General features: G+C 36.0%; 3 protein-coding genes across 5 annotated transcripts; 2 read left to right on the top strand and 1 right to left on the bottom strand.

Moving 5' to 3' along the window:
• Window positions 1-8,632: 8,632 nt before the first annotated feature.
• On the bottom strand, window positions 8,633-12,543 carry LOC145615176 (uncharacterized). 3 transcript variants are annotated; one of them, XM_081670244.1, is made up of 7 exons: window positions 12,421-12,543; window positions 12,097-12,159; window positions 11,931-11,976; window positions 11,787-11,844; window positions 10,484-11,641; window positions 9,890-10,354; window positions 8,633-9,230 (listed from the first exon to the last, which is right to left on the bottom strand). In XM_081670244.1, exons 6-7 carry the CDS (start codon window positions 10,344-10,346, stop codon window positions 9,055-9,057), a joined length of 633 nt encoding a protein of 210 aa, XP_081526370.1. In that variant the 5' UTR covers window positions 10,347-10,354; window positions 10,484-11,641; window positions 11,787-11,844; window positions 11,931-11,976; window positions 12,097-12,159; window positions 12,421-12,543; the 3' UTR covers window positions 8,633-9,054. The 3 variants fall into 3 exon arrangements, with proteins under 3 accessions (XP_081526370.1, XP_081526369.1, XP_081526371.1); XM_081670243.1 differs by having other exon boundaries at window positions 8,634-9,230; window positions 9,890-11,641; window positions 12,421-12,542; XM_081670245.1 differs by having other exon boundaries at window positions 8,634-9,230; window positions 9,890-10,671; window positions 12,421-12,542.
• Window positions 12,544-14,039: 1,496 nt separating this feature from the next.
• Window positions 14,040-16,963, top strand: LOC145615343 (putative late blight resistance protein homolog R1B-16). The gene has a single exon (XM_081670412.1). It carries the CDS (start codon window positions 14,302-14,304, stop codon window positions 16,753-16,755), a length of 2,454 nt encoding a protein of 817 aa, XP_081526538.1. The 5' UTR covers window positions 14,040-14,301; the 3' UTR covers window positions 16,756-16,963.
• A 1,686-nt stretch (window positions 16,964-18,649) lies between these two features.
• On the top strand, window positions 18,650-22,354 carry LOC145614068 (putative disease resistance RPP13-like protein 2). The gene is made up of 3 exons (XM_081669072.1): window positions 18,650-19,162; window positions 19,245-21,463; window positions 21,997-22,354. Exons 1-3 carry the CDS (start codon window positions 18,712-18,714, stop codon window positions 22,045-22,047), a joined length of 2,721 nt encoding a protein of 906 aa, XP_081525198.1. The 5' UTR covers window positions 18,650-18,711; the 3' UTR covers window positions 22,048-22,354.
• Window positions 22,355-24,724: the final 2,370 nt, after the last annotated feature.

Here is a 24,724-nt window from a genome sequence, read left to right as displayed (position 1 = left end):
ACTTCTTGTTGAACAAGACTAGATTCTCCTTCACTACTCACACAACAATCATGTGGAACAACAACCACAACCCGACCAAGACTTAAGCTTTTCTCTTCTAGAAGAGCAGAAATATTGCGAAATAAACTTATATAGGAGTTCAGATTCTCCCAAAATGACAATCCATCACCTTCTCGAACCCCTTGCCCAGTTACAACCACACAATGAGATTCAGCCCTCCGATCTCTATCTTCTAATCCTGGTGGACTTAACACATACACAAAATCGCGGCTCTCTTAAAGTCTTGTTTAATAGAATTGATCCCACATGGCGAACCTAATCACAAAGAGCCCATTTTCTTCTAACTCAATGATCAATTTTCTATCAACATCAGTCTTGTTAGACTCATCAAGACGACTAATAAAACTTGTGTAGCTTTCACAACTCCATTGCTTCCCCTCGATATAATGTCTTGCTTATTAGTTTAATTTTCTCAAATATTTGTTGCATTATACGAAGAGATTGTGTCTAGCTGTAGAAACAACATGCTCTCTCGACCAACACTTGCTTGTTTCAAGACACTTGTTCAATTTTTGCACAATAGTACATAGCATAAGTATACAAATGATTAATGCAAGTTCCCTTTGCATTAAATTTTAGCATGATAATATAATTAAATACAATAGATAACTTCTTCAAGAGACAAAGATATTAAGCAAGATAATGAATCAATCATAATTCGTAGAAACAAAATGATTATTCAAAGAGCAAAAGATTTCAACAATTGATAAAAAGTACTCCATAGAAAGGCTATCATACCTCTTCCCAAATTTAGGGCAGGTTCAAGGAGGCTATAAGAAAAAATACATTTTCTTCCTCTCTTTAATTTAGGGTCAATTGTTGAATAGCTCCATAATTGAAAAATTAAATCAAAATTAAATTTTTTATATTATAATTATCTATAAATTAACAAATTACATGAAACTACGTTGCAACGAACAACCGTGTTCACTCAATGTAAGACAGAAAACAGAGGAAGTTTGTAATACGTATTAGCTTAAAGCTTGCGTAAAACGAACATGGCTTTAGGCCATGACTCTCCAATGTCAATACAATAATTTTCAGGATGCCTTCCCAATTGCTAGACTAGTTCTATTTATAATAACATTACAATCATAGAAATGGCAATTAAAGCCTTAATTACTACAAGTACTACTTTTGTCACTTTACTACTTAAGTCTAGTAATAATCAATTTGATAAAGTTGCTTGTCCCCTGCTCTCCAACGGTCTGCTGCCCCTCTTTGCAATGGCTAATGCTTGTTGTTGTTGTTCTGATGTTGTTGCTGCTCATGTCGTCTGCTGTAAGTGAGGACAGTGGGTGGAGGTGGTTTGTTCATTGCATACGTATATATTATATTGGACATTATTGACACATATATCTATTGATATTGATAAATTAATAACAATTTTATATCACATATTAATTAAATGATAAATAGTTTATTAGTCTTTTATCTTAATTTTAAATATTTATAACAAGTATTTGTTTTATAAAAATAAGTGGGGTCAATTGACCCCATTATCTGATCTTGAACATAGATCCACCTCTGCATGTAACCACGGTGATTTATTTAGAAAATACAGTACAATCCATTACTAAAAATAAATTTAAAAAAAATTATTCATTGACAAAATGTATACTAGACTTCGATAAATCACGGGATGTAGCCATTAAAACAATTAATCATGCGATAAATTTTAATAATAACTATATAATTAAATAAAACAAATCATCAATTTGAGATTAATTTTGAAGGTTAGTCGGGATGAATACTTGATAGAGATTTCAAGTTGTTGCACATGATTTGTTGATTGTTGATGGTTTATTGTTATTTGTTAATTTTTAATTGGCGATTGTTGAGAGGATTGATGAAAAAGATGATAAGATAGATTAATTGAGATGGAAAAATGAGGAAAAGAAACTCTAACTAGCTAACTACCTTATGAATCATTTAATTCGCAAGGCCACGAACCAGTACTCTAATGGGCCCACGCAATCTTCATTGTCGGGCACCCGTTTTCAATGTATCCGCATACCGGCTATACACTGGTCAAAAACTGAATATGCTGGGCCGGTCCTAAATATAGACCGGTCCACTAGTGTCATGAGTAGACAAAAAAAATATCTATTGCGATTTTCTAAATAGTTAAAGCATGTCACAAATAAAGTACAGTGCATAAAACATTATAAAACGTCTATATAAGTAAAGTGCACAAAATATTACAGAACGGAGGGAATAACCTGTTTTAAAATGAGATTTAAGATGATTAATCCAATCTGGATTTAAAAAATGCATAACATATGAACAAACTTTATCAGAGAAATACTATTTAATTTCCCTTTATGATACGTTTGATTTGTTTGAAATTTTCTGATCTAATCTAATCTTATTATAATTTTTTTAGAATTTGGGCAATTCCAGCTTATGTGGGTGTTCATACTCTTACATTGTTTCTTTGTTTGCCATCTGCTGTGTTTTTTTTAAGTTGGGGCTTCTCTTCTTTTTGGGTTTCTTCTTTCTGGTATCCGTGTTTTTTCTGCTAAGATTCTTGCTCCTTCTCTCTCTTTCTGGATTGGCATGTACCCATTTTTTAATTTGCTAACATCCTCCTCCTATCCCTGATCTATCGCATAAAAGACCCTCCCTCCCCGGTACGACCCCCGACCCATATTTACCGGCGGTGGAGAGGTGTAGACACCCATTTGTGTCTCCCCAAAACCAAACTCAGTGATGAATGTCTTTCACGTCGAACCATAATCGAATGAGGTGAAAGTGTGGAAAGTCAAGTGTTGCAGTTTAGTTTTTATTAAAAATTCTCTTCTCTCTGTTTTCGAAAACCTACTCTATTTTATAAAAGCGTTCAATCCAGTTTAGTTTGGTCCATGATAAGGGTCCAATAATAGTGTATTTGGATGGGGCTTGAAAAGACCTTTCCAACGATATATTATAAGCCCAATTCCGATGAATAATGAGGAAGTTATGGCCAAAATACTAAACTGGGCCCATACCGGATTTTACCTACGACCCAATGATCATGAGGAGGGTCCAAAGGTTTAATCCTATTCCTAAACTAATTAGGATTGATTAGAATCTTTTATAATTTTCTAAAAGATCTTAATTATCCTTTTTTGAAAAGATAAGATCATAGAGTTTGAATTTGAATAAAACTTTCCTTTTTTAGAGTCCTAATTCTATTCGGATTTAAAGATATTCAAAGACAGTCAGATATTATTTTCGTGCCTCATATTTTTTATCCAAATTTTATATGGTTGGATAGATCTTGAAATTATCTTTCCAATGATATATTATAATATTAAATCTGAGCTATAACGAAAAAGATATGAAAGGAATACGAAACTCTATCCAAAACTGACACCCTTTCACTATTTCGGCCATATCTTTTTATCTACAAAAGATTTTAATCTGATTTTAATTTCATTGGAAAGTATACTTCAAGATCTTTCCAACGAAATATTATATGACTTATTTGGACTTTTGGATCAAAAGATATGATAAAAACAAAATCCGCAAAAATTGTCTTTGTCGCCAAACAACAAGTTCGTCGCCTGGTCACAAGATGAATTTCTGCCGACAAGGTCGGTTTGTTAGCGACAGCGTGGAGTTTTATTCCTTATAAATAGGGTCCTAAACCTCCGTTTTTATTCATCAACTTTCACCAACAATCAATCAACAATCAATTCACAATCATCAACTTTAATCAATTCTCTCTATTCTCTTTTGAGCAATATATGCTTTATTCCTCTTCTCTCTCTTTCTAAACCAACCTTTTAAACACAATTCCGCATATACAAGACTTAGAATCATCTAGCCAAGTTCGAAGTTGCCTTCGCCCTAGACGTACAAGGTTTAATATATTCTGAGGGTTTGGTCCAAATCTAGTTTAAACTTAATTCAATTTGATCATTCAATTTAATTCTTTAATTTTTTTATTATTTTTATTGAAGTTTACTAACTTGTGTATTTTGTTATTAGAAAGAGGTACGAGGCTTCAAAGTAAGTAGATTAATTTAATCCCCATTTTATTTTCAATGTAGAAAGTATATTTAGGTTTGATTAATTCCTAATTTCATGTTAGGATGTTATTTAATGCTTTCTAGTATTATGTTTAGGGTGCCTTTATTCTTTCTAATAGCATGTTAGTGCCATGTTAGGTTTAAAACTTTGATCTTTATTGCTTAGTGACATGCTAGGATTTGTTATTAATCTTGTTAGTATCATGCCTAGGATCTTGCTATTGTTATTAAGCTTTATTATGCCTTTTATGATTATGATTATCATTATGCTTATTTATTATTATTATTATTATTATTATTATTATTATTATTATTATTATTATTATTATTATTATGCTTATAATTACGTTGCTTGATTATTATTTATTATTATTGTTATTGCTTGATCACGCCTTTTATGCTTGTTAAAGGGAATTTGTACTTGAAATCACGCTTAATAAGATAATTAATAATTTGATTTTAGGCTAATATGATTTTAACTCAAGTGATCGCCAATAATAGAATTATTTGTGCATTAATATTCAACCAACATAGATAAACAGGTTTAGGGTTAATATAATGTTTGCATGTTAGTCAGAAAGCGCACATGAATACGAGCAGAACAAAGTAGAGGCCTATTTTATAGGGTGGGTCCTTTCTTTTGTAGATTGAATTCGTACCCTCATCCCCGAACCCTATTTGGTTCCTGACCTTATGGAGTTGACGATCTCCTGGATCGTTTTGGGTTTACAAGTTCCTAAAACTTGTTGGCGACTCTTTTGCTCTCTTTTCTTTCCCTTTAGAACGCCACCATACTTTAGTGTATGATCATAGTGGGGTTCAAGCTTGGGGTTATAGTGCTTGAAATATTCCCTACAAGAGGAGTGGAGTGTAGACACCTAAAAATGTCTCCCCGAAAACAAACCCGATGATGAACAACCTTTCACCATCATTATTGGTCGGGTCGAGTATTTATTCCCGGGAGTGCTTAAAATTTATAGTCAATCAATTCAGTTCATAAAATAGTCAACGGATCAGTCCTAATGTTTAGACAAAGCATAGTTCATAATTTATTTTGGCCCAAACCTTTTTATTCATTTCACATTATTTATTATTTTAGCCCAATTAATAAATAATAAACTTAAATAGCCTGAAATTATGAAGTGGCACTTAAAAATGCTGGACGTAATTAGGGTTAAAATGTATTTGGGCAAAAAATTGGAAACAGGATTCCCTGTGTCACGGGAGGCAGTGACGCGACATGAGAAACATTGTCATGTCACGGTATGATAATGTTTCTCATGTCATGGTGCCCATCTTAGAGGAGGTGTGGTTTGAAAAATCATCCGGCATTGATGGCGTAGAGGCAGTGTCCGAATAGGCTATTCGTTCACACTGCTTGTACCGGAGATAGTCTCTATCATCCTTAAATCGATAAGACAGCTCAGTAATCTCTTTCGGAGGTCGTCTGTCCTGCCCCCCCAGCCGACTGCGTTTTTTTAAGGATCCGGGACAAATCTGCCCTCGGTACCCTCGGCGAATGTTCATGCCGGCGATATGGGGTGTTACCAGCATCTTCAGCATTAGTAGCTTTGCTCTGGGGTTCTTTTTCTGGCCATCCCCTTCTCTCCTTGGCGGCGGCCTAGAAGAAGACGGTTATTTACCCTCCATCTCCTTTCGGAGCTTGTTCAAAGCACGAGCAGAAGCGAACCAGCAGTAACCGGAGGATCCTTCGCCTCATGGAATGAAGCGGTCAGAGGATCACTCGAGTGAATCGTAGTGACTATATCCTCTACATGGTCGTCTTGGCCAGGGAGAGGACCGGTGCTTGGTGTTTAACCATCCACTGCCAATAACGGACGAGTATCCCCACAGACAGCGCCAATTGTTTCGGGGTTTTTTGGAATCCCTCGGGATACTAGTCACGCTCTACCTGGCAACGGGACTCGACCACCTGCAAAACAACGAATCTTCGGTGATCGGAGATTCGCCTCCGACGATCAAGTTAGTGACTGAAAACAGAATAAATTTAGAGAGAGAAACTAGAGAGAAGTTGGAACTCTTAGTGCTCTTTTTAATGATATGTCACAATCCCCCCTCCCATCATCAATGATTGGGGTATTTATAGGGGTGGAAATTTGTGCCCCTTAGGGTAAGTGACCTAGGAATTGGGCTCTGATTGGCTGCGCAATCAAGTTAGGAAACGTGTCCTAAGGGGGCGCCGTTTTTGCGGCTTTCCTAGGAATTTAGGCCTCGTGATGTAAGGAGTCTTTTATGACATAACTTGATTTCAAGTGCTCTCTTGCTCCTTCTACGTGTCATCTTCTTGTGATGACACGTGGCCCAATATTGGACCACGTATTAGGGGTAATTTTACCCTAAACATAAGTCATCGCATATTTGGCCTTTCATTCCGCATATATTTATGATCTTTGACTTTTCATTTTCTTGCATGCCTTCTGCTTTCCTTACCAATCTTGAAATCACCAGCACTGTATTACATCAACAAGTAGTAGTTTATATATTACTCGTAATATATATGGATAAAACTGTTAAGAATAGTAATAGCAATGCAAGTAATTCAGGACAGCTTTGTGGAAAAGAAGTGCAATTAATTTGCTATAGTAGTCATCCTTGAAAAGACTACCATTGTATTAATTTTTATTGGCTTATTTTAATTTATAATTTAATGTCAAAATTAATTATAAATCATTTATCTAATTTTTAAAATTCAGTTATTAATATTGAAATAATTTTTGAATTTTTTTCATAATTTTCCTAGAAAATTAAAAAAAAATCAGTTTTATTATTACAAAAATTAAAAAAAATATTCAGAAATTAATTAAGAAAATATAAAAAAAAAAAAAAAAAAATATTATGATTAATTTTGACATAAAAAATCAAAAAAAAAAAAAAAAAAAAAAAAACAGTTTTATAATTTTGACTTCGAAGAGCCTCATATTGTACCATCCTAACTCATTACCATGACTACCAAAAACAAAAACACACAAGAAAATTTTAAATACAAACCTAACAAGTCAAGCAAGAAGATTGCTAATGTACCTTTATTGTGACCGTCTTCATCAATCTTGCACCAATTTGAACTCTTTATTTTTATTTTATTTTTTTTAATTTTTGATAGGTGTCGTCACTTGATGTTCATGATACTTTTGGTGGTAATGGTAATTGATGAGTTTGACTATTTACTATTTATTATTTATAGTGATAGAGTATAAAACATATTCCTGGGCCTCAACCATCAGCTTAAGCTTTTGGTTGAGTTGAACCTTTAACCTGATATCAAGAGCCAACGTGACACAAAGGTCACGGATTCGAATCTCATTCACCCCTCCTTCAAAGTGGAATTAATTCGCACCAGCTATGGGTGGGCCTGTGTTTGGCCTCAACCATCAGCTTAAGTTTTTGGTTGAGTTGGTCCTTTAACATATAGCCCAAACTGAAAGTACTTCTATAACTTGTTATTATGTATTAATTTTATTCTAATAGCATTTCCCAACACAACTTCCAAATCTACGTTAGTATTGTACGTATTGTGCGTAAATGGGCATGTGATGGTATTTTCTCATTTGAAATGCAAATTATGATTTACCTCATGGTTGTCATTTCTAAAATAAAAGGAGTAACTCTGAGCCGTGCCCAATTAATCTATTAGATCAACTTATATTTACTCCTTTCTCCCATGCTATTAAATACAGTAATCAAGTAACTAATCAACCACCTTGCCCACTCCCAAATTCGTTAACTACTTATTTTCTTGTCAAACTACCGAGCTAGGTAATTAATAAATAACTACCTCTAAGAAAATACATAAGAGAATGAACCAGTGATTTTTTTTGAGATTGAAATTAATTTGAGCAAGTCATATATACCAAAAAGAAGAGTGGTCGATGCCAAATTGCCAAGACCATGACCATTACATACAGGAGTATCATTCATGTAAACATATATCCCTGCAAGAAATTTCTGTATTCAAGTTCATAAATCAGTCACAAAATCTCACAATATATTATAGACATATATAACTCATACATACAATAGGCATTAGCTTTGAAGGGGTTAAACTAAAACTATTTGAGATTCCAATCAAACAAGTTGAAACTTCATTATAAAGCCTTAAACTCTACAATACATCAGATGGACATAAAAGGGTACACATAACATATTCAGTTATTATTGTACTATATGACATTGACTGACATGTATCTGCTATTGAATGTAACAATAACATAGTGGCTTTCTTATGAGAGTGAGGGATAGCTCAAGTGGTTAGAGCTTCCCTCCCGATTCCAAGAGATCTTGGGCTCGATTTTCACCCCCACCCTTGTGGCTCTCTAAACACCAAAAAAATAGTGGCTTTCTTATGATCATGGCTTAACTAGCTACTATCCAATTTCTGTTATATAGTTTGTCTTACCTTTGGACGGCTAGTCAGTAACAACGTAACTGACAAACTTGATATCTGCTTCAATCTAAATATTAACACTATTTAACCTGTGTCAACCTCAGATGCTGCATAAAATACAGCAAAGAGGGTGCGAGTGAAACTAAATCATGCTGCCGAGTGTAGAAAATTAATTAGGACAAAAGGATGTTGCATAAAAGAGAACAGTATTGTTGCTATCCTGGGATACAAGATAGATAGATAGTGAAATTAAAAAAAAAAAAAAAAGAAATATACAAAAGGCTTGAGCTCTCCAGTCAACAACGGATGGGTTCATGGATGCAATCCAGTTTAGAACACCTTGAAACATTGAAATGCTACAGATCACCATATATAACTAGGAAGCATAAGAAAATTGCCTGAAAAATGACCGCCATCTGCCCAAACTAAGAGGACGAAGCTGCATAAGCTGACTGTACAAGGATTTATTTTGCACTTAACTTAGCTCTAGCATGACCTTGAGATATCTGAAACTGTTCGGTGATGCCTAAATGTGCCATCAGAAGCCAGACATGGGTAAGGAGCTCTCCCCCTTTTCTAAGCTGTTGAGCATGGTGAGTTCCACGACAATGGCATGCAGCATAAGCCAAGATCTCTACCCAAACTTGGCTTATAATCTCCCATACTTGACCCTTCTTGATTGGATAGCAATTCAGTGGCTAGCCTACAAGCATCAAACAGAACAGATTTGCTTCTATCCCCTTTAACTTTACCTGGTACATAACAGAAGATGATTTAATATGTAGTACGCCGTAGTCTTTATCCAATACACATTAACAGATTTGGAAAACAGGAGCTGATCTTCTCACATCAAATAGGGTATTAAAGAAAAATGAATAATGTCATTTTTGAGTGGGGTTAATATTACAGAGTAAATTAAAAGAATGAGAGGATTAATTATAAACTAAACTTGTATACCATATTAGTCATATGTTCTTCAAAAAAATAAAAAAAAATACGATTAAATAAACAAATAAAAAAAACTCAAGAAATTTGAAAGTCGTGCTTTCCTGTGCATTAAACTAACAGCAAGTATTAGTTCGCAAAAAGATAGAGCACTTGATTATATGGAGATAAGTATATAATTCACTTGTTAGAATTGCAAGATGTAATACTAATTAAAAATAAAAATAAAAATAAAAAAAATAAATGGAGAACCAATGGAAGAACAGAAAAAAGGGAAGAAAGATTAGATAGGGGCAGTCGACTCTCTTCTTTCACAAATACTTCCATTTTCAAGCTTGCACAATTGATAAAAGTCTAATTTGATAAAATTCAAGCTTCACATTAGATGTCACATACATATACAAATAGCTTCCAATCGATTTAACAGTCAATTCTAGTTTCAGAAAATGGAGAAAAAGAAAGTTACCTGGTTGGATTTCAGTATTTACCCGAAGCAACATCCTACATGCTTGGGCTTTATTAGGTTGCTGTCGTTGCTCTTTGAAGAATTCTCTAGCCTCTGCACAAGTATCTCTGAGCCTTATCATCCCAATCCCAATAGGCAACATGAAAGGACACAATGCCAAAAGATACATCATGTACTCTGACATGTGTTTGCTTTCTGTACGCTCTGAATTTATTTCTTCTCCCGACTTTGTACTACCATTGCTTTCTGTATGCGATGACTTTGTTTCTTCTCCTAACTTTTCACTACCATTGCTTTCTGCATGCTCTCTTTCTGTTTCTTTTCCAAACTTTTCACTAACATCATCTGTGTGGTAACATAGATCAGTTGCAATGTGCCACAGAAGAATACTTCGGTCGAATTCCACTTCAGTGGTAGACCAATTCAAGTCGCTACAATCCATTATCATCCTGGACATGCTTGCCTCTGGAGGTGCATAAAGCAGTAAATTGGCTCTTATTACCACATTTTGAGATCTTTAAAAAAATGTTTGAAGATCAATTTCTTTAAATCATTAGACACACCGGTATAGGTAAGGTAGTAAAGTTCATCTACCTTGTTTTTAGCCATCAAGAGCTTCAAGAATTGAGGATGTTTGCTTGACTTTTGTTCTCGACAAAAATTTTGTATGCTATACTGGGCGATTGAGTTAGACCATCGCTTCCTTGGTGCCCAAAATCGGTTCCTGGAGCTAGAGATGATGCTATTTTTGTAGTGCTTCTTCAGCCAGTGATCTGACCAGTCTGAGAATAAAAGAGTGAGGTACGAACAAATCTCCAATATTATAGCTACCACTAGCAGTATATAGGTTATTATGAGGTCAGATAAGTGGTAATTATCTTTCTTGATCCAGCGGAAAATGACAAAGGTCACCAGTGAAAACAAGGTTGCGAGAAAGGTAATTAGGCGGTGAATGTGCCCCCTTTGATTATAAGCAGCAGGCGCCTTGGTGTAGAACACATCATATGCAAATCCAAGCTCAATCTCAATCACCTCAAAGGCTTTTTCATAATCAAGACTGTGGAAGAATCGCTGACTCTCATCTCGATCTTTGAAGCTAAGAATGAGGTCTACAAAAAGGCACTTGAAGGTTTGGAATAGGTCATACGCTTTAAGAACCAAATCTTAATTCTTAATGGAATCTGGATTATGAGTAGGAAGAGGGGTCTCAATAATCTCAATTGCTCTCACGTGGAAACCCTCTGCCTTTTTTAGAGTGAATTCCTCCATAAACTTGGAATAATTCGGTCCCGGATCAGGTTCTGTCATTTGTGAAAAGCGGAACTGATCAGTGCTAGCAGATCTTAGCGAATATATTCTCTCTCCAAACTTGATTACACCAGCTAGCAGCATTGGGATAGTCAGGAGAGAGAGAAAGAACTTAACTGGCCAGGCTATAAATAATATGTAAACAGCCACAAGAAATTGGGTCACCAGCTCAAGCACTCGCCTCTGCCAAAGCTGGTTGTCCTCTAACGAGTAGGCGGTGATTGTATCAGGACCACCCAGATGGAGCAGCAAGAAAGGTGCCCAAAATGATATAAGAACATCTTCTTTTGGGTGTGCTTGGACACTGTTGAGGATAACCCCAAGTGCAACTGTTGCCACCCAGTCTGCCAATAAATATGCAGACCAAATCGAAAATCTCAGCCAAGTTTTCCATTGCGCTTTCTGAGCTTGCCCAAAAATATCAATGCAATTTGCAAGAAAAGGCTGAAAGAAACCAGAAACCTCAACTGACAAACCATCCAAAATTTTCTAAGCTTTTCTAGAAACAACTTCGTCAGGCCCCTCCTTTCAATGATGACAAACAACCCAGCCATAACGAAAAAGGAGAAATAAAACAGGTAAATTTTACCTGGACGGGGCATGGCTTCAAGCAAGAAACTTGTTAAATGCCAAACAATCTCAGAAATCTGCACAAGTAGTCCAGAGAATTGTAATAAGCATCAATAACAATAAGATCAATAATGGGCAGCTGTAGCAGTGTAGTATTGCTAACCTGTAGATACAGCAGCGTCGCAAGATGCTTGGAAGGACACAATATGCTGCCAATATGAAAATTTAGAGATGTTACAAATTGTTATGAAGGACATGATAAAATTTTCCAACAAAGTTGCATACATCAGTTTTCGTCAACTTTTTGTTCAAGTCAACTTCTGTTTTACCTGAAGAGGAATTTAGGCAGCTTCTGGCATCATACTGTGCAGTAAAATATTAGAAATGTAAACCTATAAATTATAAAAGAAATAAGGATGACTAATTAGTACTGTAACAAGTGTTCAAGTGGCTTATTTCATAGTCTGCATCAGTCCGATTTTAAATGTCCGTACTTGATAAATCACAATGAAATCATCCTAAAAACAATACATAATTTTCACAACACTTTCTTCACATTGCCTCTTGAAAAAAGTTCAACACAATTGAAATAGGAATCATGGACAGCAAAAAAAAAATGATTAATGTAAACCATAATCACAGGCATCAAGTACCTATGTTACATATACTCTTCATTTCATTTTACATCAAGTATCAGATCCTCAACACTCAAACATGGATAAGACACTTAATCCCTTCATTAGATCACACTCATGTCAAACACTACACGCCTATCTAGAGCACAATAACCTGGGCAATACGAGTATGCCTCTACAAATTTGGCACTTCTCTCCAATCCTTTACTGATATCCAATGTTAAAATTCAGCCAAAGGCCGCCTTGTGGGACATGGTCTATGGTCATATATAACCTCACATGAGGGAGAGACTAAATAGGTCCCCCCAAGGCCCAGCAATAAAGAGGAGAAAGGTTGATTAGAATAATTTTGGACTTTGGCAGCGTGTGAAGAGTAAGGGTCCCAATTAGGTAGAAGACTTGGGTCAACTTTTTTAATGCACAATACAATGATGTCAAATTTTTAAGGGGACTCATAAGTGCGCTTGTAGACAATAAACCTATTTTAAAGAACCAATTCAAATTCAAGGAATTTAAGGGGATAAAACAAAACAACATTACCTAAACACAAGTAAAAACAAAATTTACCAAGTTTATTAACCGATAAAACAAGTTCACTATTGACCTAAATTTAATCTCGTGATTTTAATATCAATATATATCACTCGCTTTATAACCAACTAAATTATTTACACCGTAACATACATATCGAATGATCACAAATTCTTAAATGGATCTGGTTCACACTAATTTATTGTGGACCACTAACATTAGAGAAATTATGGTTATTTTATTAATAAAAAAAATCACTATAATAATAATTAAAAAAAAAAAAAAAAAGGTCACTATGTTGAAATTAAAGTCATTTTGGTAATACATAAGTTATAAGAGGTTAATTTTTTAATGAAATATTTTATATGGTCAATATAAATAATAAAGGTCTCGATGTTAAAATTAGAGTCATAACGTCGTATCTCAAATTCACAATAATATGAAACGTTATACAAGTTTTAATAAAAGTTACTATGTTAAAAATAAGGTCACTATGTTCAATATAATGGCAGTTGCGTGTGCATAAACCTCGGGTCCACAATAACAATATTGTGAACCAGGTCCACACAAGGGTATTCTTTGCCCCTTGTATTGTTTTGATAGACCTTTGCCAATAAATTAATAAAACAAATGCGAAACAATAATGAAACAACACAAATTTGTAAAGACTAGAACTTCATTAGATAATCATATAAATGTTAACTATTTACTTGTTAACAAAACCCATGAAAAGAAAAATAGAGGATAAATTCTTAATCTACCACCACTTTGCTTGGTCATCTTGGTTTGGCCAACCGTGCCAAAGATGGACAGCTAGCTTTAAAGGACAATTTGTATATGATAAAATATAAAGAGTCTGTTCTTCCAGAGCCTCAGCTTAAACTTTTGGTTGAGTTGGTCTATTAACATGACATCAAGAGCTAGCTTTTAGTCCTTTAACTGTATAATCGTTTGAAGGAAAAATAAACCGTTGGCTTAGTCAAAATCAGAATAGATAGGACCCATAACATAATTTACTTGAACCTCTAACACACATTCCTCAAAATATCACAGCTAATCAAATGCAGACCCTTTTGCAAACGACAAGCTCAATATTTGACAAGTAATAGCAGAGCAGCCAACCCTCTTTTGCTCTTTCAACCAGGCTGTCTTACTGTCCTCACCCCCAAGCCCTTCCTTGATGTGCTCTGCGTTGATTTTGACAGAAGAAGCATCTTTCCCTTCCATTAGAACACTTGGTGGTCAGTATCCGTAAATTTGCAGTAGCCTTAGCTTATGTATGGAAAAATCTTACAAAAAAAAAAGTCCTTGTGTTCTATGAATTTTCACCTAGTGCTTTAGCCAATCAACAACAACCCAGCTACAGAGATGGCGGAAAAGGTTACTTCTTTAGCCGTCAAAAATGTTGTTAAACAGCTAAAGCAAGTACCAGCTATAGTTAAAGAGACACAAAAATTAAAATCTCTCAGAAATGTCAAAACAAGGTTTAGTACTATTAGCACTTTACTCGAAGAGTTTGACGGCCAAGAGTATGAACAAGATGTAGCAGATTGGCTAAGCAAAGTCAGAGATGTAGCTTACAAGACACAGGAAGTGATTGATTCCGTTATTGTGGAGACTAATTATCAAAATCAGAAGAGTAAGCTGGGAAGGTTACTCTCAAGAGAAAAGGTAATCAAACATCATGTTGAGGAGATAGAGAATATAGAGAATAAGATTGACAGCATCTATTCATTCAAGGATGATGCTGGATCAATCAAGGAGTCTCATCATAGCCACCGTTCAATCAGCTTCAAGAGCGATGAGGTAGTAGGATTCAAAGATGCCCAGGAGACTTTGGTGAAAGAGCTTATTGGTGGTGCCAAAACACAGCTTGAGCTTGAGGTACTTTTGATCCATGGAAAGGCAGGCTCTGGCAAAACAACTTTGTCCAAGATGATCTGCAACGATGGTCGTATCAAGGAACATTTTGGCGATCCAGAGTGGATGTCCTTTCCACAAGATCTCTCACTTGGAGAATTGTTATGCAGAACTTTGAAATACACCGGCTCAACAAGTAACCAAACCGATTGCCTTTCCAAGGATGAGTTGAAGACTGGATTTTGGGAAAGATTGAAAGGCAAGAGGTACCTCGTAGTCATCGACAGAGTGTATAACGATAATGAATTGGATGGGCTTATGTCCTTATTTCCTAAGGAGTCAAACGGAAGTCGAATATTGCTAACTAGTCGAGTGCCACAAGCAAAATTACATGTACAGCAAAGAATTTCATTTTCATATGAAGTCAAACCACTAGATGCAAACCAGAGCTGGCAGCTCTTATCAAGGAAATTACTCGAAGGGGAAACTCATTCAGACCTAGAGAACCTCGGTAAAAGATTGGCAGAGACATGCAAGGGCTCACCCCCGGCAATTATGGCCACGGCAGCAATCTTGAATAGTGCAGAAAAAACAGAGCAGATGTGGTCAAAGTTTCTGGTAGGCTATCCTGACCTTTCTAATTATTATGATCTTCATAAAGATTGTAAAGCCCTACAGTTATGCTTGTTATACTTTGGTCTTTTTCCTGAAGATGGTAGTATATCTGCCAAGCAAATGATCCAAATGTGGATGGCTGAAGGGCTACTGGAGAAAAAGGGCAGCAAAGAAGCAGAAGAAATTGGAGAGGAATACTTGAAGAGATTCATTGACCAATCCTTCATCCAAATAGACACAATTAGGGCTGATGAAAGTGTGAAAACATGCCGTGTATCCAGTAACTTCTCCCATTTCTTGATATATGAAGGTGGAGCTGAACAGTTTTTAGAGGTTCACATGAATAACAATCCCAAGCCTAATACAGATATAATAAGAAAGGCGATTCATAGTGAATCAGTCACAGATGTTTTGAAAAGCTTTGAGAACTGCTCTGCTCATTCTCTTCATTGCTTTGGAAAGAATACTCATCCTACCCCTATCCGCTCAGAAGACTTTTGGAAAAATCTACTCCACAAGTTTCCCAAACTCAGGGTATTAAATTTGGGTTTTCTGGAGTTAGATAAGGTGCCTAAAGAGCTAGGCAAACTGAAACATTTGAGGTATTTAAGGTTGAGGGTTCCAAATGTCAAACACCTGCCATCTTTTATCGTCAACCTTCAACAATTGGAGACATTAGACATGAGAGAATCTTGTTGTCCCATTAACTTACCACATGGAATATGGAAGATGCAGAATCTCAGACATCTTTACCTTGGGGCCTTTACTTATCTACCAAAAACTAGTGGTAGTGTCCTTTCAAATCTACAGACTATCTCTGGTGTATATTCAGACAAGAATCTGAAGTGGCTAATGGTCAGGGCCAAGTTCCCTAATGTTAGAAAATTGAAAATATGCAGTTTCGACTCAGATCTCACATGTAATTTTCTAAATAGCCTCGACCATTTATACCATCTTCAATCTCTAAGGATAGAAAAAAGCACAAAACTTCCACCAGACCTAAATGCATTCCCCTTGAGCCTTACCAAGCTAACTCTCTTGGAGACTGAACTGCAACTAGATTGTATCAAGACCCTAGAGAAACTCCCTAATCTAAGGATCCTTAAATTACTTAAAAAGGCTATTAGCGGAGAAGAAATTACATGCAGTGAGGGAGGATTCCTGCAGCTTGAAGTTTTGTATGTTGAAGAATTGATTGTGAAGCATTGGAGAATGGGTAAAGGGGCAATGCAATGTGTTAAGCGTCTCTTCATCAAAGAATGCAATGATGACATTCTGGAAACAGCTCCAGATTACCTGGTGGCAAAATTAATTACGGAGAATATCAAGGAAAATGGAACCAAATGACAGGAATTCGCAGAGGCTGCAGCGATTCTCAGGAAGGATGAAGCTCTGCACTCTTCTTCGACTAATGGCCAAAAGAGCAAGGAAAAGTTTTACACATCTGTGTGTTCAAATGTAAAACTTAATTATTAAAATTGTTATGTAAACAGTCTGTACTATTTGCGAATGCTTATTCCAAAACGTTTTATTGTTGCTTTCTACAAGATTCCTACATGCACCCTCAAACCCCCTCCCCCTCCATACAAGAAAAGAAGCATGTCTTCAAAGGTAACTAATATGTTTGGCAGTAACATGGGTTTCAGTCTACCGAATTTACAAGATGCAACTAACAGAATAGAGTGATAAGTTATTGTCTATACATGGTACACAAGGAGCATCGCAGATTGAAAATACCAACAAGAACCACCACCGCCTAGGCGTAGTAGCCTAATTTCCTTACCAGTAGAAACTGGTAGAGGCCCAAGAGAGACGGTCACAAATATGTTGAATAAACTATTTCTAGTTTGTCTAGGAAAAATAATACCCCCTTCATCCCAAGATAGTTGCTACTTGCTACTAAGTCCATAACTTTGGTCATATCATTTAACTAATACACAATGTAAAATAATATGTCGATTTGCAATAATACTCCGTATAATTTTAGCATAATCAAATACGAAGGAAAATAAAATATTCGTAGTAGTTATAGTCAAAGCAGTGCCTAGGAGCCATGCAAATTCATACTTCATCTGTTTCTATTTAGTTGACGAGTTTGATTTAGGCACATATATTAAGGAGAGGAGAGAGAGTGATAGAGAATAAAAAAGCAAGTGGGGTAGCTTGTAAATGTAAGGTAAAAAATTTACCCAAAAAGAAAACATGTCAACTAAAAAGAAACGGAGGTAGTATATAGCAAATTAAATACAACAGCAGCACTACTAGCATAACGACTATAATAATAATAGCAATAACAAATTAAAAACTTTTGCAAAAGTAACAAACACATGGGGACATTACTTAGTAGTGGGCAACAAGGGTTTTAAAAATCAAAGACAAATTGAGTGACAATAAAAATTGAATAGGAACGTTAAAAGATGTTTCGTCACAAAGCCAAGGAAATTTAACTAAGAGAGTCGTTGAAAAGGTCCCGATTATTAACTAGTCAAGCTGTGCGCCAATGGAAAGACTGTTACTTAATGCCAATTGTGGAAGCCAAGCTAAGCCTGTCAACAAGTCATCTCGATCCTATCTATGTTGCTCATGCTAGGAAAGGTATGTCCAAGTGTCTAACTCAATTATTTTGAAAAAATTGTCCACCGCTTTGGGCCTTTTGCACAAAACTAAGGGCCAACACATCTTAGTCATGTCTAAGTGTCAAAATTTCAACACGAGTACTTGAGGTGATGTAAAAGGTTCAAATAATATAAAACCTTATCTTGTTCAAGGTAAAACTTCCATTTTTGAAAATTAGTTGACAACTCTGATCACATGATTCACATCCAATGTCTAGTAAAGTAGTAATAGTTAATGATTCTAGTCATTTTGTAATATAGAGGGCTTTTGCTTATAGAATCTGAGATTACTTCTTTGTGAACGGTATAGCTGTTTCAGTGTACCGTACATGATTAATGTGAAAAAATAAAATTAAAAAAAATAAAAAAAAAATTACAGAGGTAAATTTCGCAGTTCCACCAATCTTAAACTTATTTTTTCTTTCAAAAAAAAAATAAATATAAATAAAAAAAAATCTTATACTTATTTTAATTCTGTTTACTGTTAAGTGTCTTCTTCTGTGTGGGTGCATTGAGTGACTCAGCAAAGAGCATAACTACAGAAACAAAATTAAGTGCATCAACCCCACCCTGTCAAGACTTTTCTACACTGCTAAGTGCTAACTTCTGTAATTCTACCTCAAATCACAGACACCACTCTTATCACAAATTCTAAATAACAGCCATAGCTAGACCTTCTATTCTAACTATGGCTGTTGAAGCAGTTGTTTCTGTGGTTATCCAGAAAGTCACAGACCTACTAATTCAGGAATCCAAAATATTCGACAAAGTCGTCGACCAAGTTGAAGACATCAGACTAGAGCTTCGGCAGATGCGGGGATTCCTAACGGATGCAGAGGAGCGTCAAAAGGATGATGATGATGCCAAGAAATGGGTTGAGAAATATCTAAACACATTATATAAGGTGGAGGATATGGTTGAATCCTATGTCCTCAAAGTAGTACACAAGAAGATGAAGGATTCAACCATAACAGCCTGCTGGAAGCTTCGAAGGAAATTGAAGCATATTGAAGGGGAGGTAAAATGGCTAAATGAGACAAGGCCAGATAATATTGAAGATGCAAGCTTGAGAGGGTTATCCTTTTGCAGGGAACAGAAGCAGCAGCTTGTACTCGACATCTCCACTGAGCAAATAAGAGGTAACCTCAGTGATAAGAACCACAGGTAGTTCCTCTCGAACAAAGCAAATGCTCAGCGGCATTTGTGAAGATGATGATTCAGATTATGTTGGCTTCAAGGATTACGAGAAAGTACTGGAGGGAATATTGACTAGCAAGCATGGGGAGCGAATTGATGATGTTGGTCCTGTAGGTTCTGGGAAAACTACCCTAGTAAAAAGGATTTACAATTGCAAGTCAATCAAGGAGCAGTTTGTATGTCACGCTTGGCTTGATGTCTCTGAGGAGCATGTACTTAAAGATTTACTGCTAAAAGTATGGAATCAGGTCAACAAGAAAAGGGATAATGAGCTAACAATTCTTGATGAAGGAGAGCTAAGAGACAAGCTATGTAAATTTCTGAGTGGGAAAAAGTGCTTGATAATTTTAGATGATGCGAGGAAGCAGCCGGATGCTTGCAAACAATTGATAGATGCTCTCCATAGTCTCCAAGACATGAATGAGTGTAAAGTCGTGGTGCTAGCTGAATCACAGGATGGAGATGCTGAGCCTATTCAACTGCAACCACTTGATGAAAACGAAAGCTGGGAGTTATTTTATAAAAGCTTACGCAATGAAGAGGGCATATGTGTCATCTCTGGCCACGTTTCTCTAAGGAATCAGATCCTGGAGAAATGCCAAGGCCTACCTCTAAATATTGTGCTCCTAGGGGGTTTCCTATCGACCAAGAAAATAAACTCTGCAGAATGGACCCGACTGTTCAGCCAGGCTAACTGGGATAACACGGATGTCTGGTTGTTGAGCTACGATGATCTTCCTGCACACTATAAGCTCTGCTTGCTCTACCTGACACTCTTTCCAAAAGGATTTGATCTCTCAGTAAAAAGAATTCTTCGGCTATGGCTTGCAGAGGGATTTCTACAACACTCATCAGGATTGGGGGAAGACTTAGCTGAGAAGTGTTTCGATGATTTGGTCATGAGAAACTTAGTTAAAATATCCAAGTTTAGATCAGATGGAGGACCCAAGAAATGCCGTTTGCCTGGGTTTCTACGTGAACAGTTATTGCCTAAAGCTGAGGAAATCAGGCTTTTTCATATCCATCACATGTCCGCAAAACAAAGACAACCACCCTCCAATAAAAATAATAAAAATCCCATGGGGGCATCATCAGCAGAACCAAGGGTGCGTAGAATAGTAGAGTATGCTGATATCACAGACAAAGATTTTGATTCTGACTTTCAGAATTTGCGGTCCTACTTTTCATTCAACTGTACAAGATATGATACTCCAGCTAAAGGAGTAGGGAACTTCTTACGTCAAATCATCGGCAGTAAAGGTTTTGGACTGCTAAGGGTGCTTGATCTGGAAGGAGTATATAAGCCAATATTGCCTACAACATTGAAGCATCTATTTCAATTAAGATACTTGGGGCTTAGGTGGACATTTCTTGATAACCTTCCTGAATCTGTGGGTGATCTTCCCTACCTTGAAACTCTGGACCTAAAGCGCACATATATCAACAATTTGCCAAGTTCTGTTTGGAAACTGAAGCATCTCCGACATCTTAATCTACCTCAGGTTCGTCTAGACATGAAAATGCAGCAGCCTAGTAAAAAACTTCTGACACTTTGGGGAATAATTATTGATGATGAATGCAATATGAAGAATGGGCTGGAGCAATTGAATGATCTACGAGAGTTAGGCATTACTTGCCGCCAATTAACACGCTTTAATGATCTTCTGAAATGGATTCAAAGCCAAACTCATCTTCAGTCTTTAAGCTTGACATCAAAGAATGAAATGGGTTGCCCATCAAGACTTGAATTGGAATCCTTGTCAGGGTTACATAAAATTACTCACTTAAAATTGCTTGGAAAGCTGAGCCATCTGCTCATTAAGGATTTTCCGCCATATATAAAAGTTCTCACACTGTCTGTTTCAAACCTAAAAGAGGATCCAATGGGAATTTTGTCACAGCTTCAATACTTATCTGTCCTCAGGCTCCTGGCTGAATCCTATCGTGGACAAACAATGCAATGCCCAGAAAATGGCTTTGCTAATCTTCGTGTATTGAAGTTGTGGATGCTGAATAGCCTGGAGAAATGGGTAGTGAAGCCGGGAGGAATGCCCAATATCAAGGAGTTAGAGATCAGATCTTGCCAGCAGTTGAAAGAGCTCCCCGATGAGGTTCTAAAACGAACCACCTTAAAGGAACTGATTCTAACCAACATGCCAGAGGATTTTGAGCAAAAGGTTCGCAAGAGAATTTCCGAGCATACTAATCTCCAAACCAAACACTATGATTTTAATCCTTTGCCGGTAAGTCTATATTACTAACTTACAATATTAAACTGGGATTGGGGTAGGAAATCAAAATAAAAACAATTTGAACTTTGGTTGATGATATAAGAATCACAGAAAGCTAAGATAGTTATCATGTGTTCAAGTGGCTTGACACACTCCAAAGCTAACATGCTGAAGCATATAAATTCTCAACAAATTCTAACATAGTATCTCTCTCCCATTGACATCCACTATCTATAGTCAGTTTAATCACTAATGCCCTCTAACTAAAATCCCTCTTCTTCTTGTTCAAGCTACCCTCTAACTGAGTAAAAATGACAATTTTCAATGTGCCCAAGCCCATTTGGCCCTTTCCTATACCCGAGGAGATACATTTACCTAAACAATAACATCTTTCTTTACATAATTGAATCATTAGCTTCTTTCATCAGTTTTTCTTCAGATTAGCAGCTCCAATACTTAAGTTGGCTTACCTTACATTTTCGCATGTGTTTTTCTTTATTCTTTTCTAATCAGTTTCCCTAATGAACATAATTTCCTGATTCCAGTGGGAAAAAAACCCTGACCTGTGGCAACCTGATGGTGGCATTAATCTTTAGCAAGCAGACTGCCCACAAGAGCACCATGTCAATTCAGGAATTTTATACTAGAAGAGTTTTCATGTCCTGTGAGCCGAACTGACACAAAAAGACATGTACCAATGTACCACTTCATACTCGTGTGAATTACTTACTTTTCTTGTTTCCATATTATTCTTTCATGTTTCTTGGAAAAAAGTGGATCAGAAGTCTGATTACCAGTGCACCTATTCTTACAGATTTCAGTCATGCTACAGGATGCTGTTGAAGGTATTTATTTGCATTTAAGAGAAGATACTAATTTCTCGGGCAAGAATAATTGTTATCACATTTTTCAATAATTTTATATGCTTTTCAAGTGTCTTATCTGGTCAAACCCCCTACCCCCAAATGTCATAAGTCTTTGGACATCAAAACCAAACATATCATCCCAAAAGATTTTAAGCCTTACATTTATGGTATCAGAAATTCAGATCCCATTCCAGTATGCCACCCTTGTATAGTTGTATTACAATGAGCTCCCACATCAGGGAGTCTTCTATTTTGGAAGTACAACACATACTCAATATTAAATAATTGTTAGTAATAATAGTTTGACTGAGAGTAGTTAGCCAATACATAATATTTGTTACTATATTTCAAAAGAAGAACATAGTTGAAGTATATATTATTAAGTGTATATAAAGAAGAAATTTTGAGCAAAAAAAAAAAAAAAAAAAAGGAGCCACACCAGAGAAACCCCCTAAGAAAAGCAAGAGTAACAGCTTGATCCATAAGCATTAATAAAGAAAATACCAAATCAAGGAATATCCTATCATTCCTATCAAGCTAAAGCACCCAGATATAGTGAAAAATGTTACTGTTATCATACTGGTCACTAGACCGTTGATAGGAATACTATACCATCTAGTCAATCCTGACCCAGCTGATGAACCAGTTATGTACGTGAGCAAGATTAACCACTTGATCCATAAGTATTGAAAAAGAAAGTACCAATTCTGGAAAATCCTAGCATTCATGTCAAGCTAGAGCACCCAAATATAGTGAAAAAGGCTACAGGTGGTCATTAGCCATTTATAACATCAAGTCATCTAAAAAAAAAGTTTAATTACTGGCCCAGCTGATGGACAAGTTTTGTGTTTGAGATGTCATTTACAGATGGAGAAAAAAGACCGATGAATAGAATTTTAACGAATATCAGGATAGACAGATGACTTACTAGTCATAATTCTGATAATCATAATTCTGATAGTCATAATTCTGACAAAATAATGATCCTAACTCTCTAAACAACTCAGTCAAAAGAAAATTCACTAAGCTTGATTAAAAGCTGCCACAGTATTAACAAACATTAACATGTAGCAAGCAGCATTCATTAATCGGTACACTTTGATCATTCTAGAATGTGTTTGATTGATTTAATTAAATCTCTGTTTGGTTCAACTATATTTGGTAGAAATTATATGATCTGAACTTAAATTATCTAAACTTATGTTATCAGAAATAATTTTCAGAGTAGCAAAGCTTGTATAGCTATATGTGAGTGTGCTAGAACGTGTTTTGTCTAAATTTATCTAAACCTTCTCTGTCTGAACTTACAAGCACTTATTTTAACTTAGTTGAACTTAGAACGTCATAATACTTATTGCCTGAAATAAAATAATATAAAAATCTTGAAAAAAAATAAAAGAACCTTAGGAGTTCTCATGAAGCCCTCCAAATTAAAAGTAGTGTACATTAATGAACTTGGAAAGCAACCACTACAATTGCACCGACCTCAGAGTTATACAACAAGGAGTTTGCTAATTCATTCATTTGGTCCTAAAACACCCATGAACTAACAATAACCCACACCAATTTTTCTCATCAAATACTTTCTCACTGATTAGGTAATATTTCATATTTTAGGCCAAAGAACACTACAAAGAGCCATCGAAACATCACGGCAAATTAAGATCAAAAGAAGAACCTTAATCCCTCTCAGTTGTCAAATGGATATTTAGCAATACATTTATACATAATAGCTCCATGGAAAATAAAGAATGTACTTGTCTTTTTCTATCTGACACAATTGTCAGCCCTTCCTCCATCTCACATTTGTAATGAATTTGTTTCGACTTCTCCCCTTTAAAACACAAAATATGCCCCATCTATCCCAATATTTGGCCTACAAGACTCTTTGAAGCGTTTTTCCTAGATATATGTGAAGAAACAATAAAAACAGCTTTTTGTCCTTCGGTCTCAACTCTCAAGTGCCGTCATGTAGTTCCAAGGTTAGACTTATCTAATTACACCAATTGGGTTTCAATATCCCACATTGTTTTCGCATTAGAATCCTGAGTCATGAGGACTCATGACAGTATTTAAAGACTTGTTCTTAGCTCTTTGACTCTTTCTTAAACTAATTACAGCCTCAGAATGTCCTTCATGTCTTGCTTTACCTCAGTTGGCATCAATCTTGGATTCTAAGATAATCTCTAACTGGATAACTTTCTGCTATTAACTAGCTGCAATGATTTAAAGCCAGGCGCTAGGATCCTCAGTGTGAAGACTAGTGTTAGAACCTATCAACAATGGACACAACCTAAATGGATTTGCTTCATGTCACTATTTATAAAATCAGGTCCTTAGCTCTGAATCGAACACAACAATATTGCTTGCTTATGTGAAGTGTACTTTAAGCTCACAGACAAATCCA

Source organism: Chenopodium album, chromosome 25 (assembly GCF_948465745.1).
Source record: "Chenopodium album chromosome 25, dcCheAlbu1.1, whole genome shotgun sequence".
NCBI lineage: Eukaryota > Viridiplantae > Streptophyta > Magnoliopsida > Caryophyllales > Amaranthaceae > Chenopodium > Chenopodium album.
This window is presented reverse-complemented; position numbering and strand designations above follow the sequence as displayed.

Bases quoted from the DNA above. Each gene is read 5' to 3' on its own strand.
- LOC145615176 (XM_081670244.1), bottom strand. From the start codon at position 10,346: ATGTCCAGGATGATAATGGATTGTAGCGACTTGAATTGGTCTACCACT. The intron at 9,231-9,889 runs GTAACTTTCTTT...GTTATGTACCAG, and splicing joins AAATACTGAAATCCAACCAG to GTAAAGTTAAAGGGGATAGA.
- LOC145615343 (XM_081670412.1), top strand. From the start codon at position 14,302: ATGGCGGAAAAGGTTACTTCTTTAGCCGTCAAAAATGTTGTTAAACAG.
- LOC145614068 (XM_081669072.1), top strand. From the start codon at position 18,712: ATGGCTGTTGAAGCAGTTGTTTCTGTGGTTATCCAGAAAGTCACAGAC. The intron at 19,163-19,244 runs GTAACCTCAGTG...ATGATGATTCAG, and splicing joins CTCCACTGAGCAAATAAGAG to ATTATGTTGGCTTCAAGGAT. The intron at 21,464-21,996 runs GTAAGTCTATAT...TCCTGATTCCAG, and splicing joins ATGATTTTAATCCTTTGCCG to TGGGAAAAAAACCCTGACCT.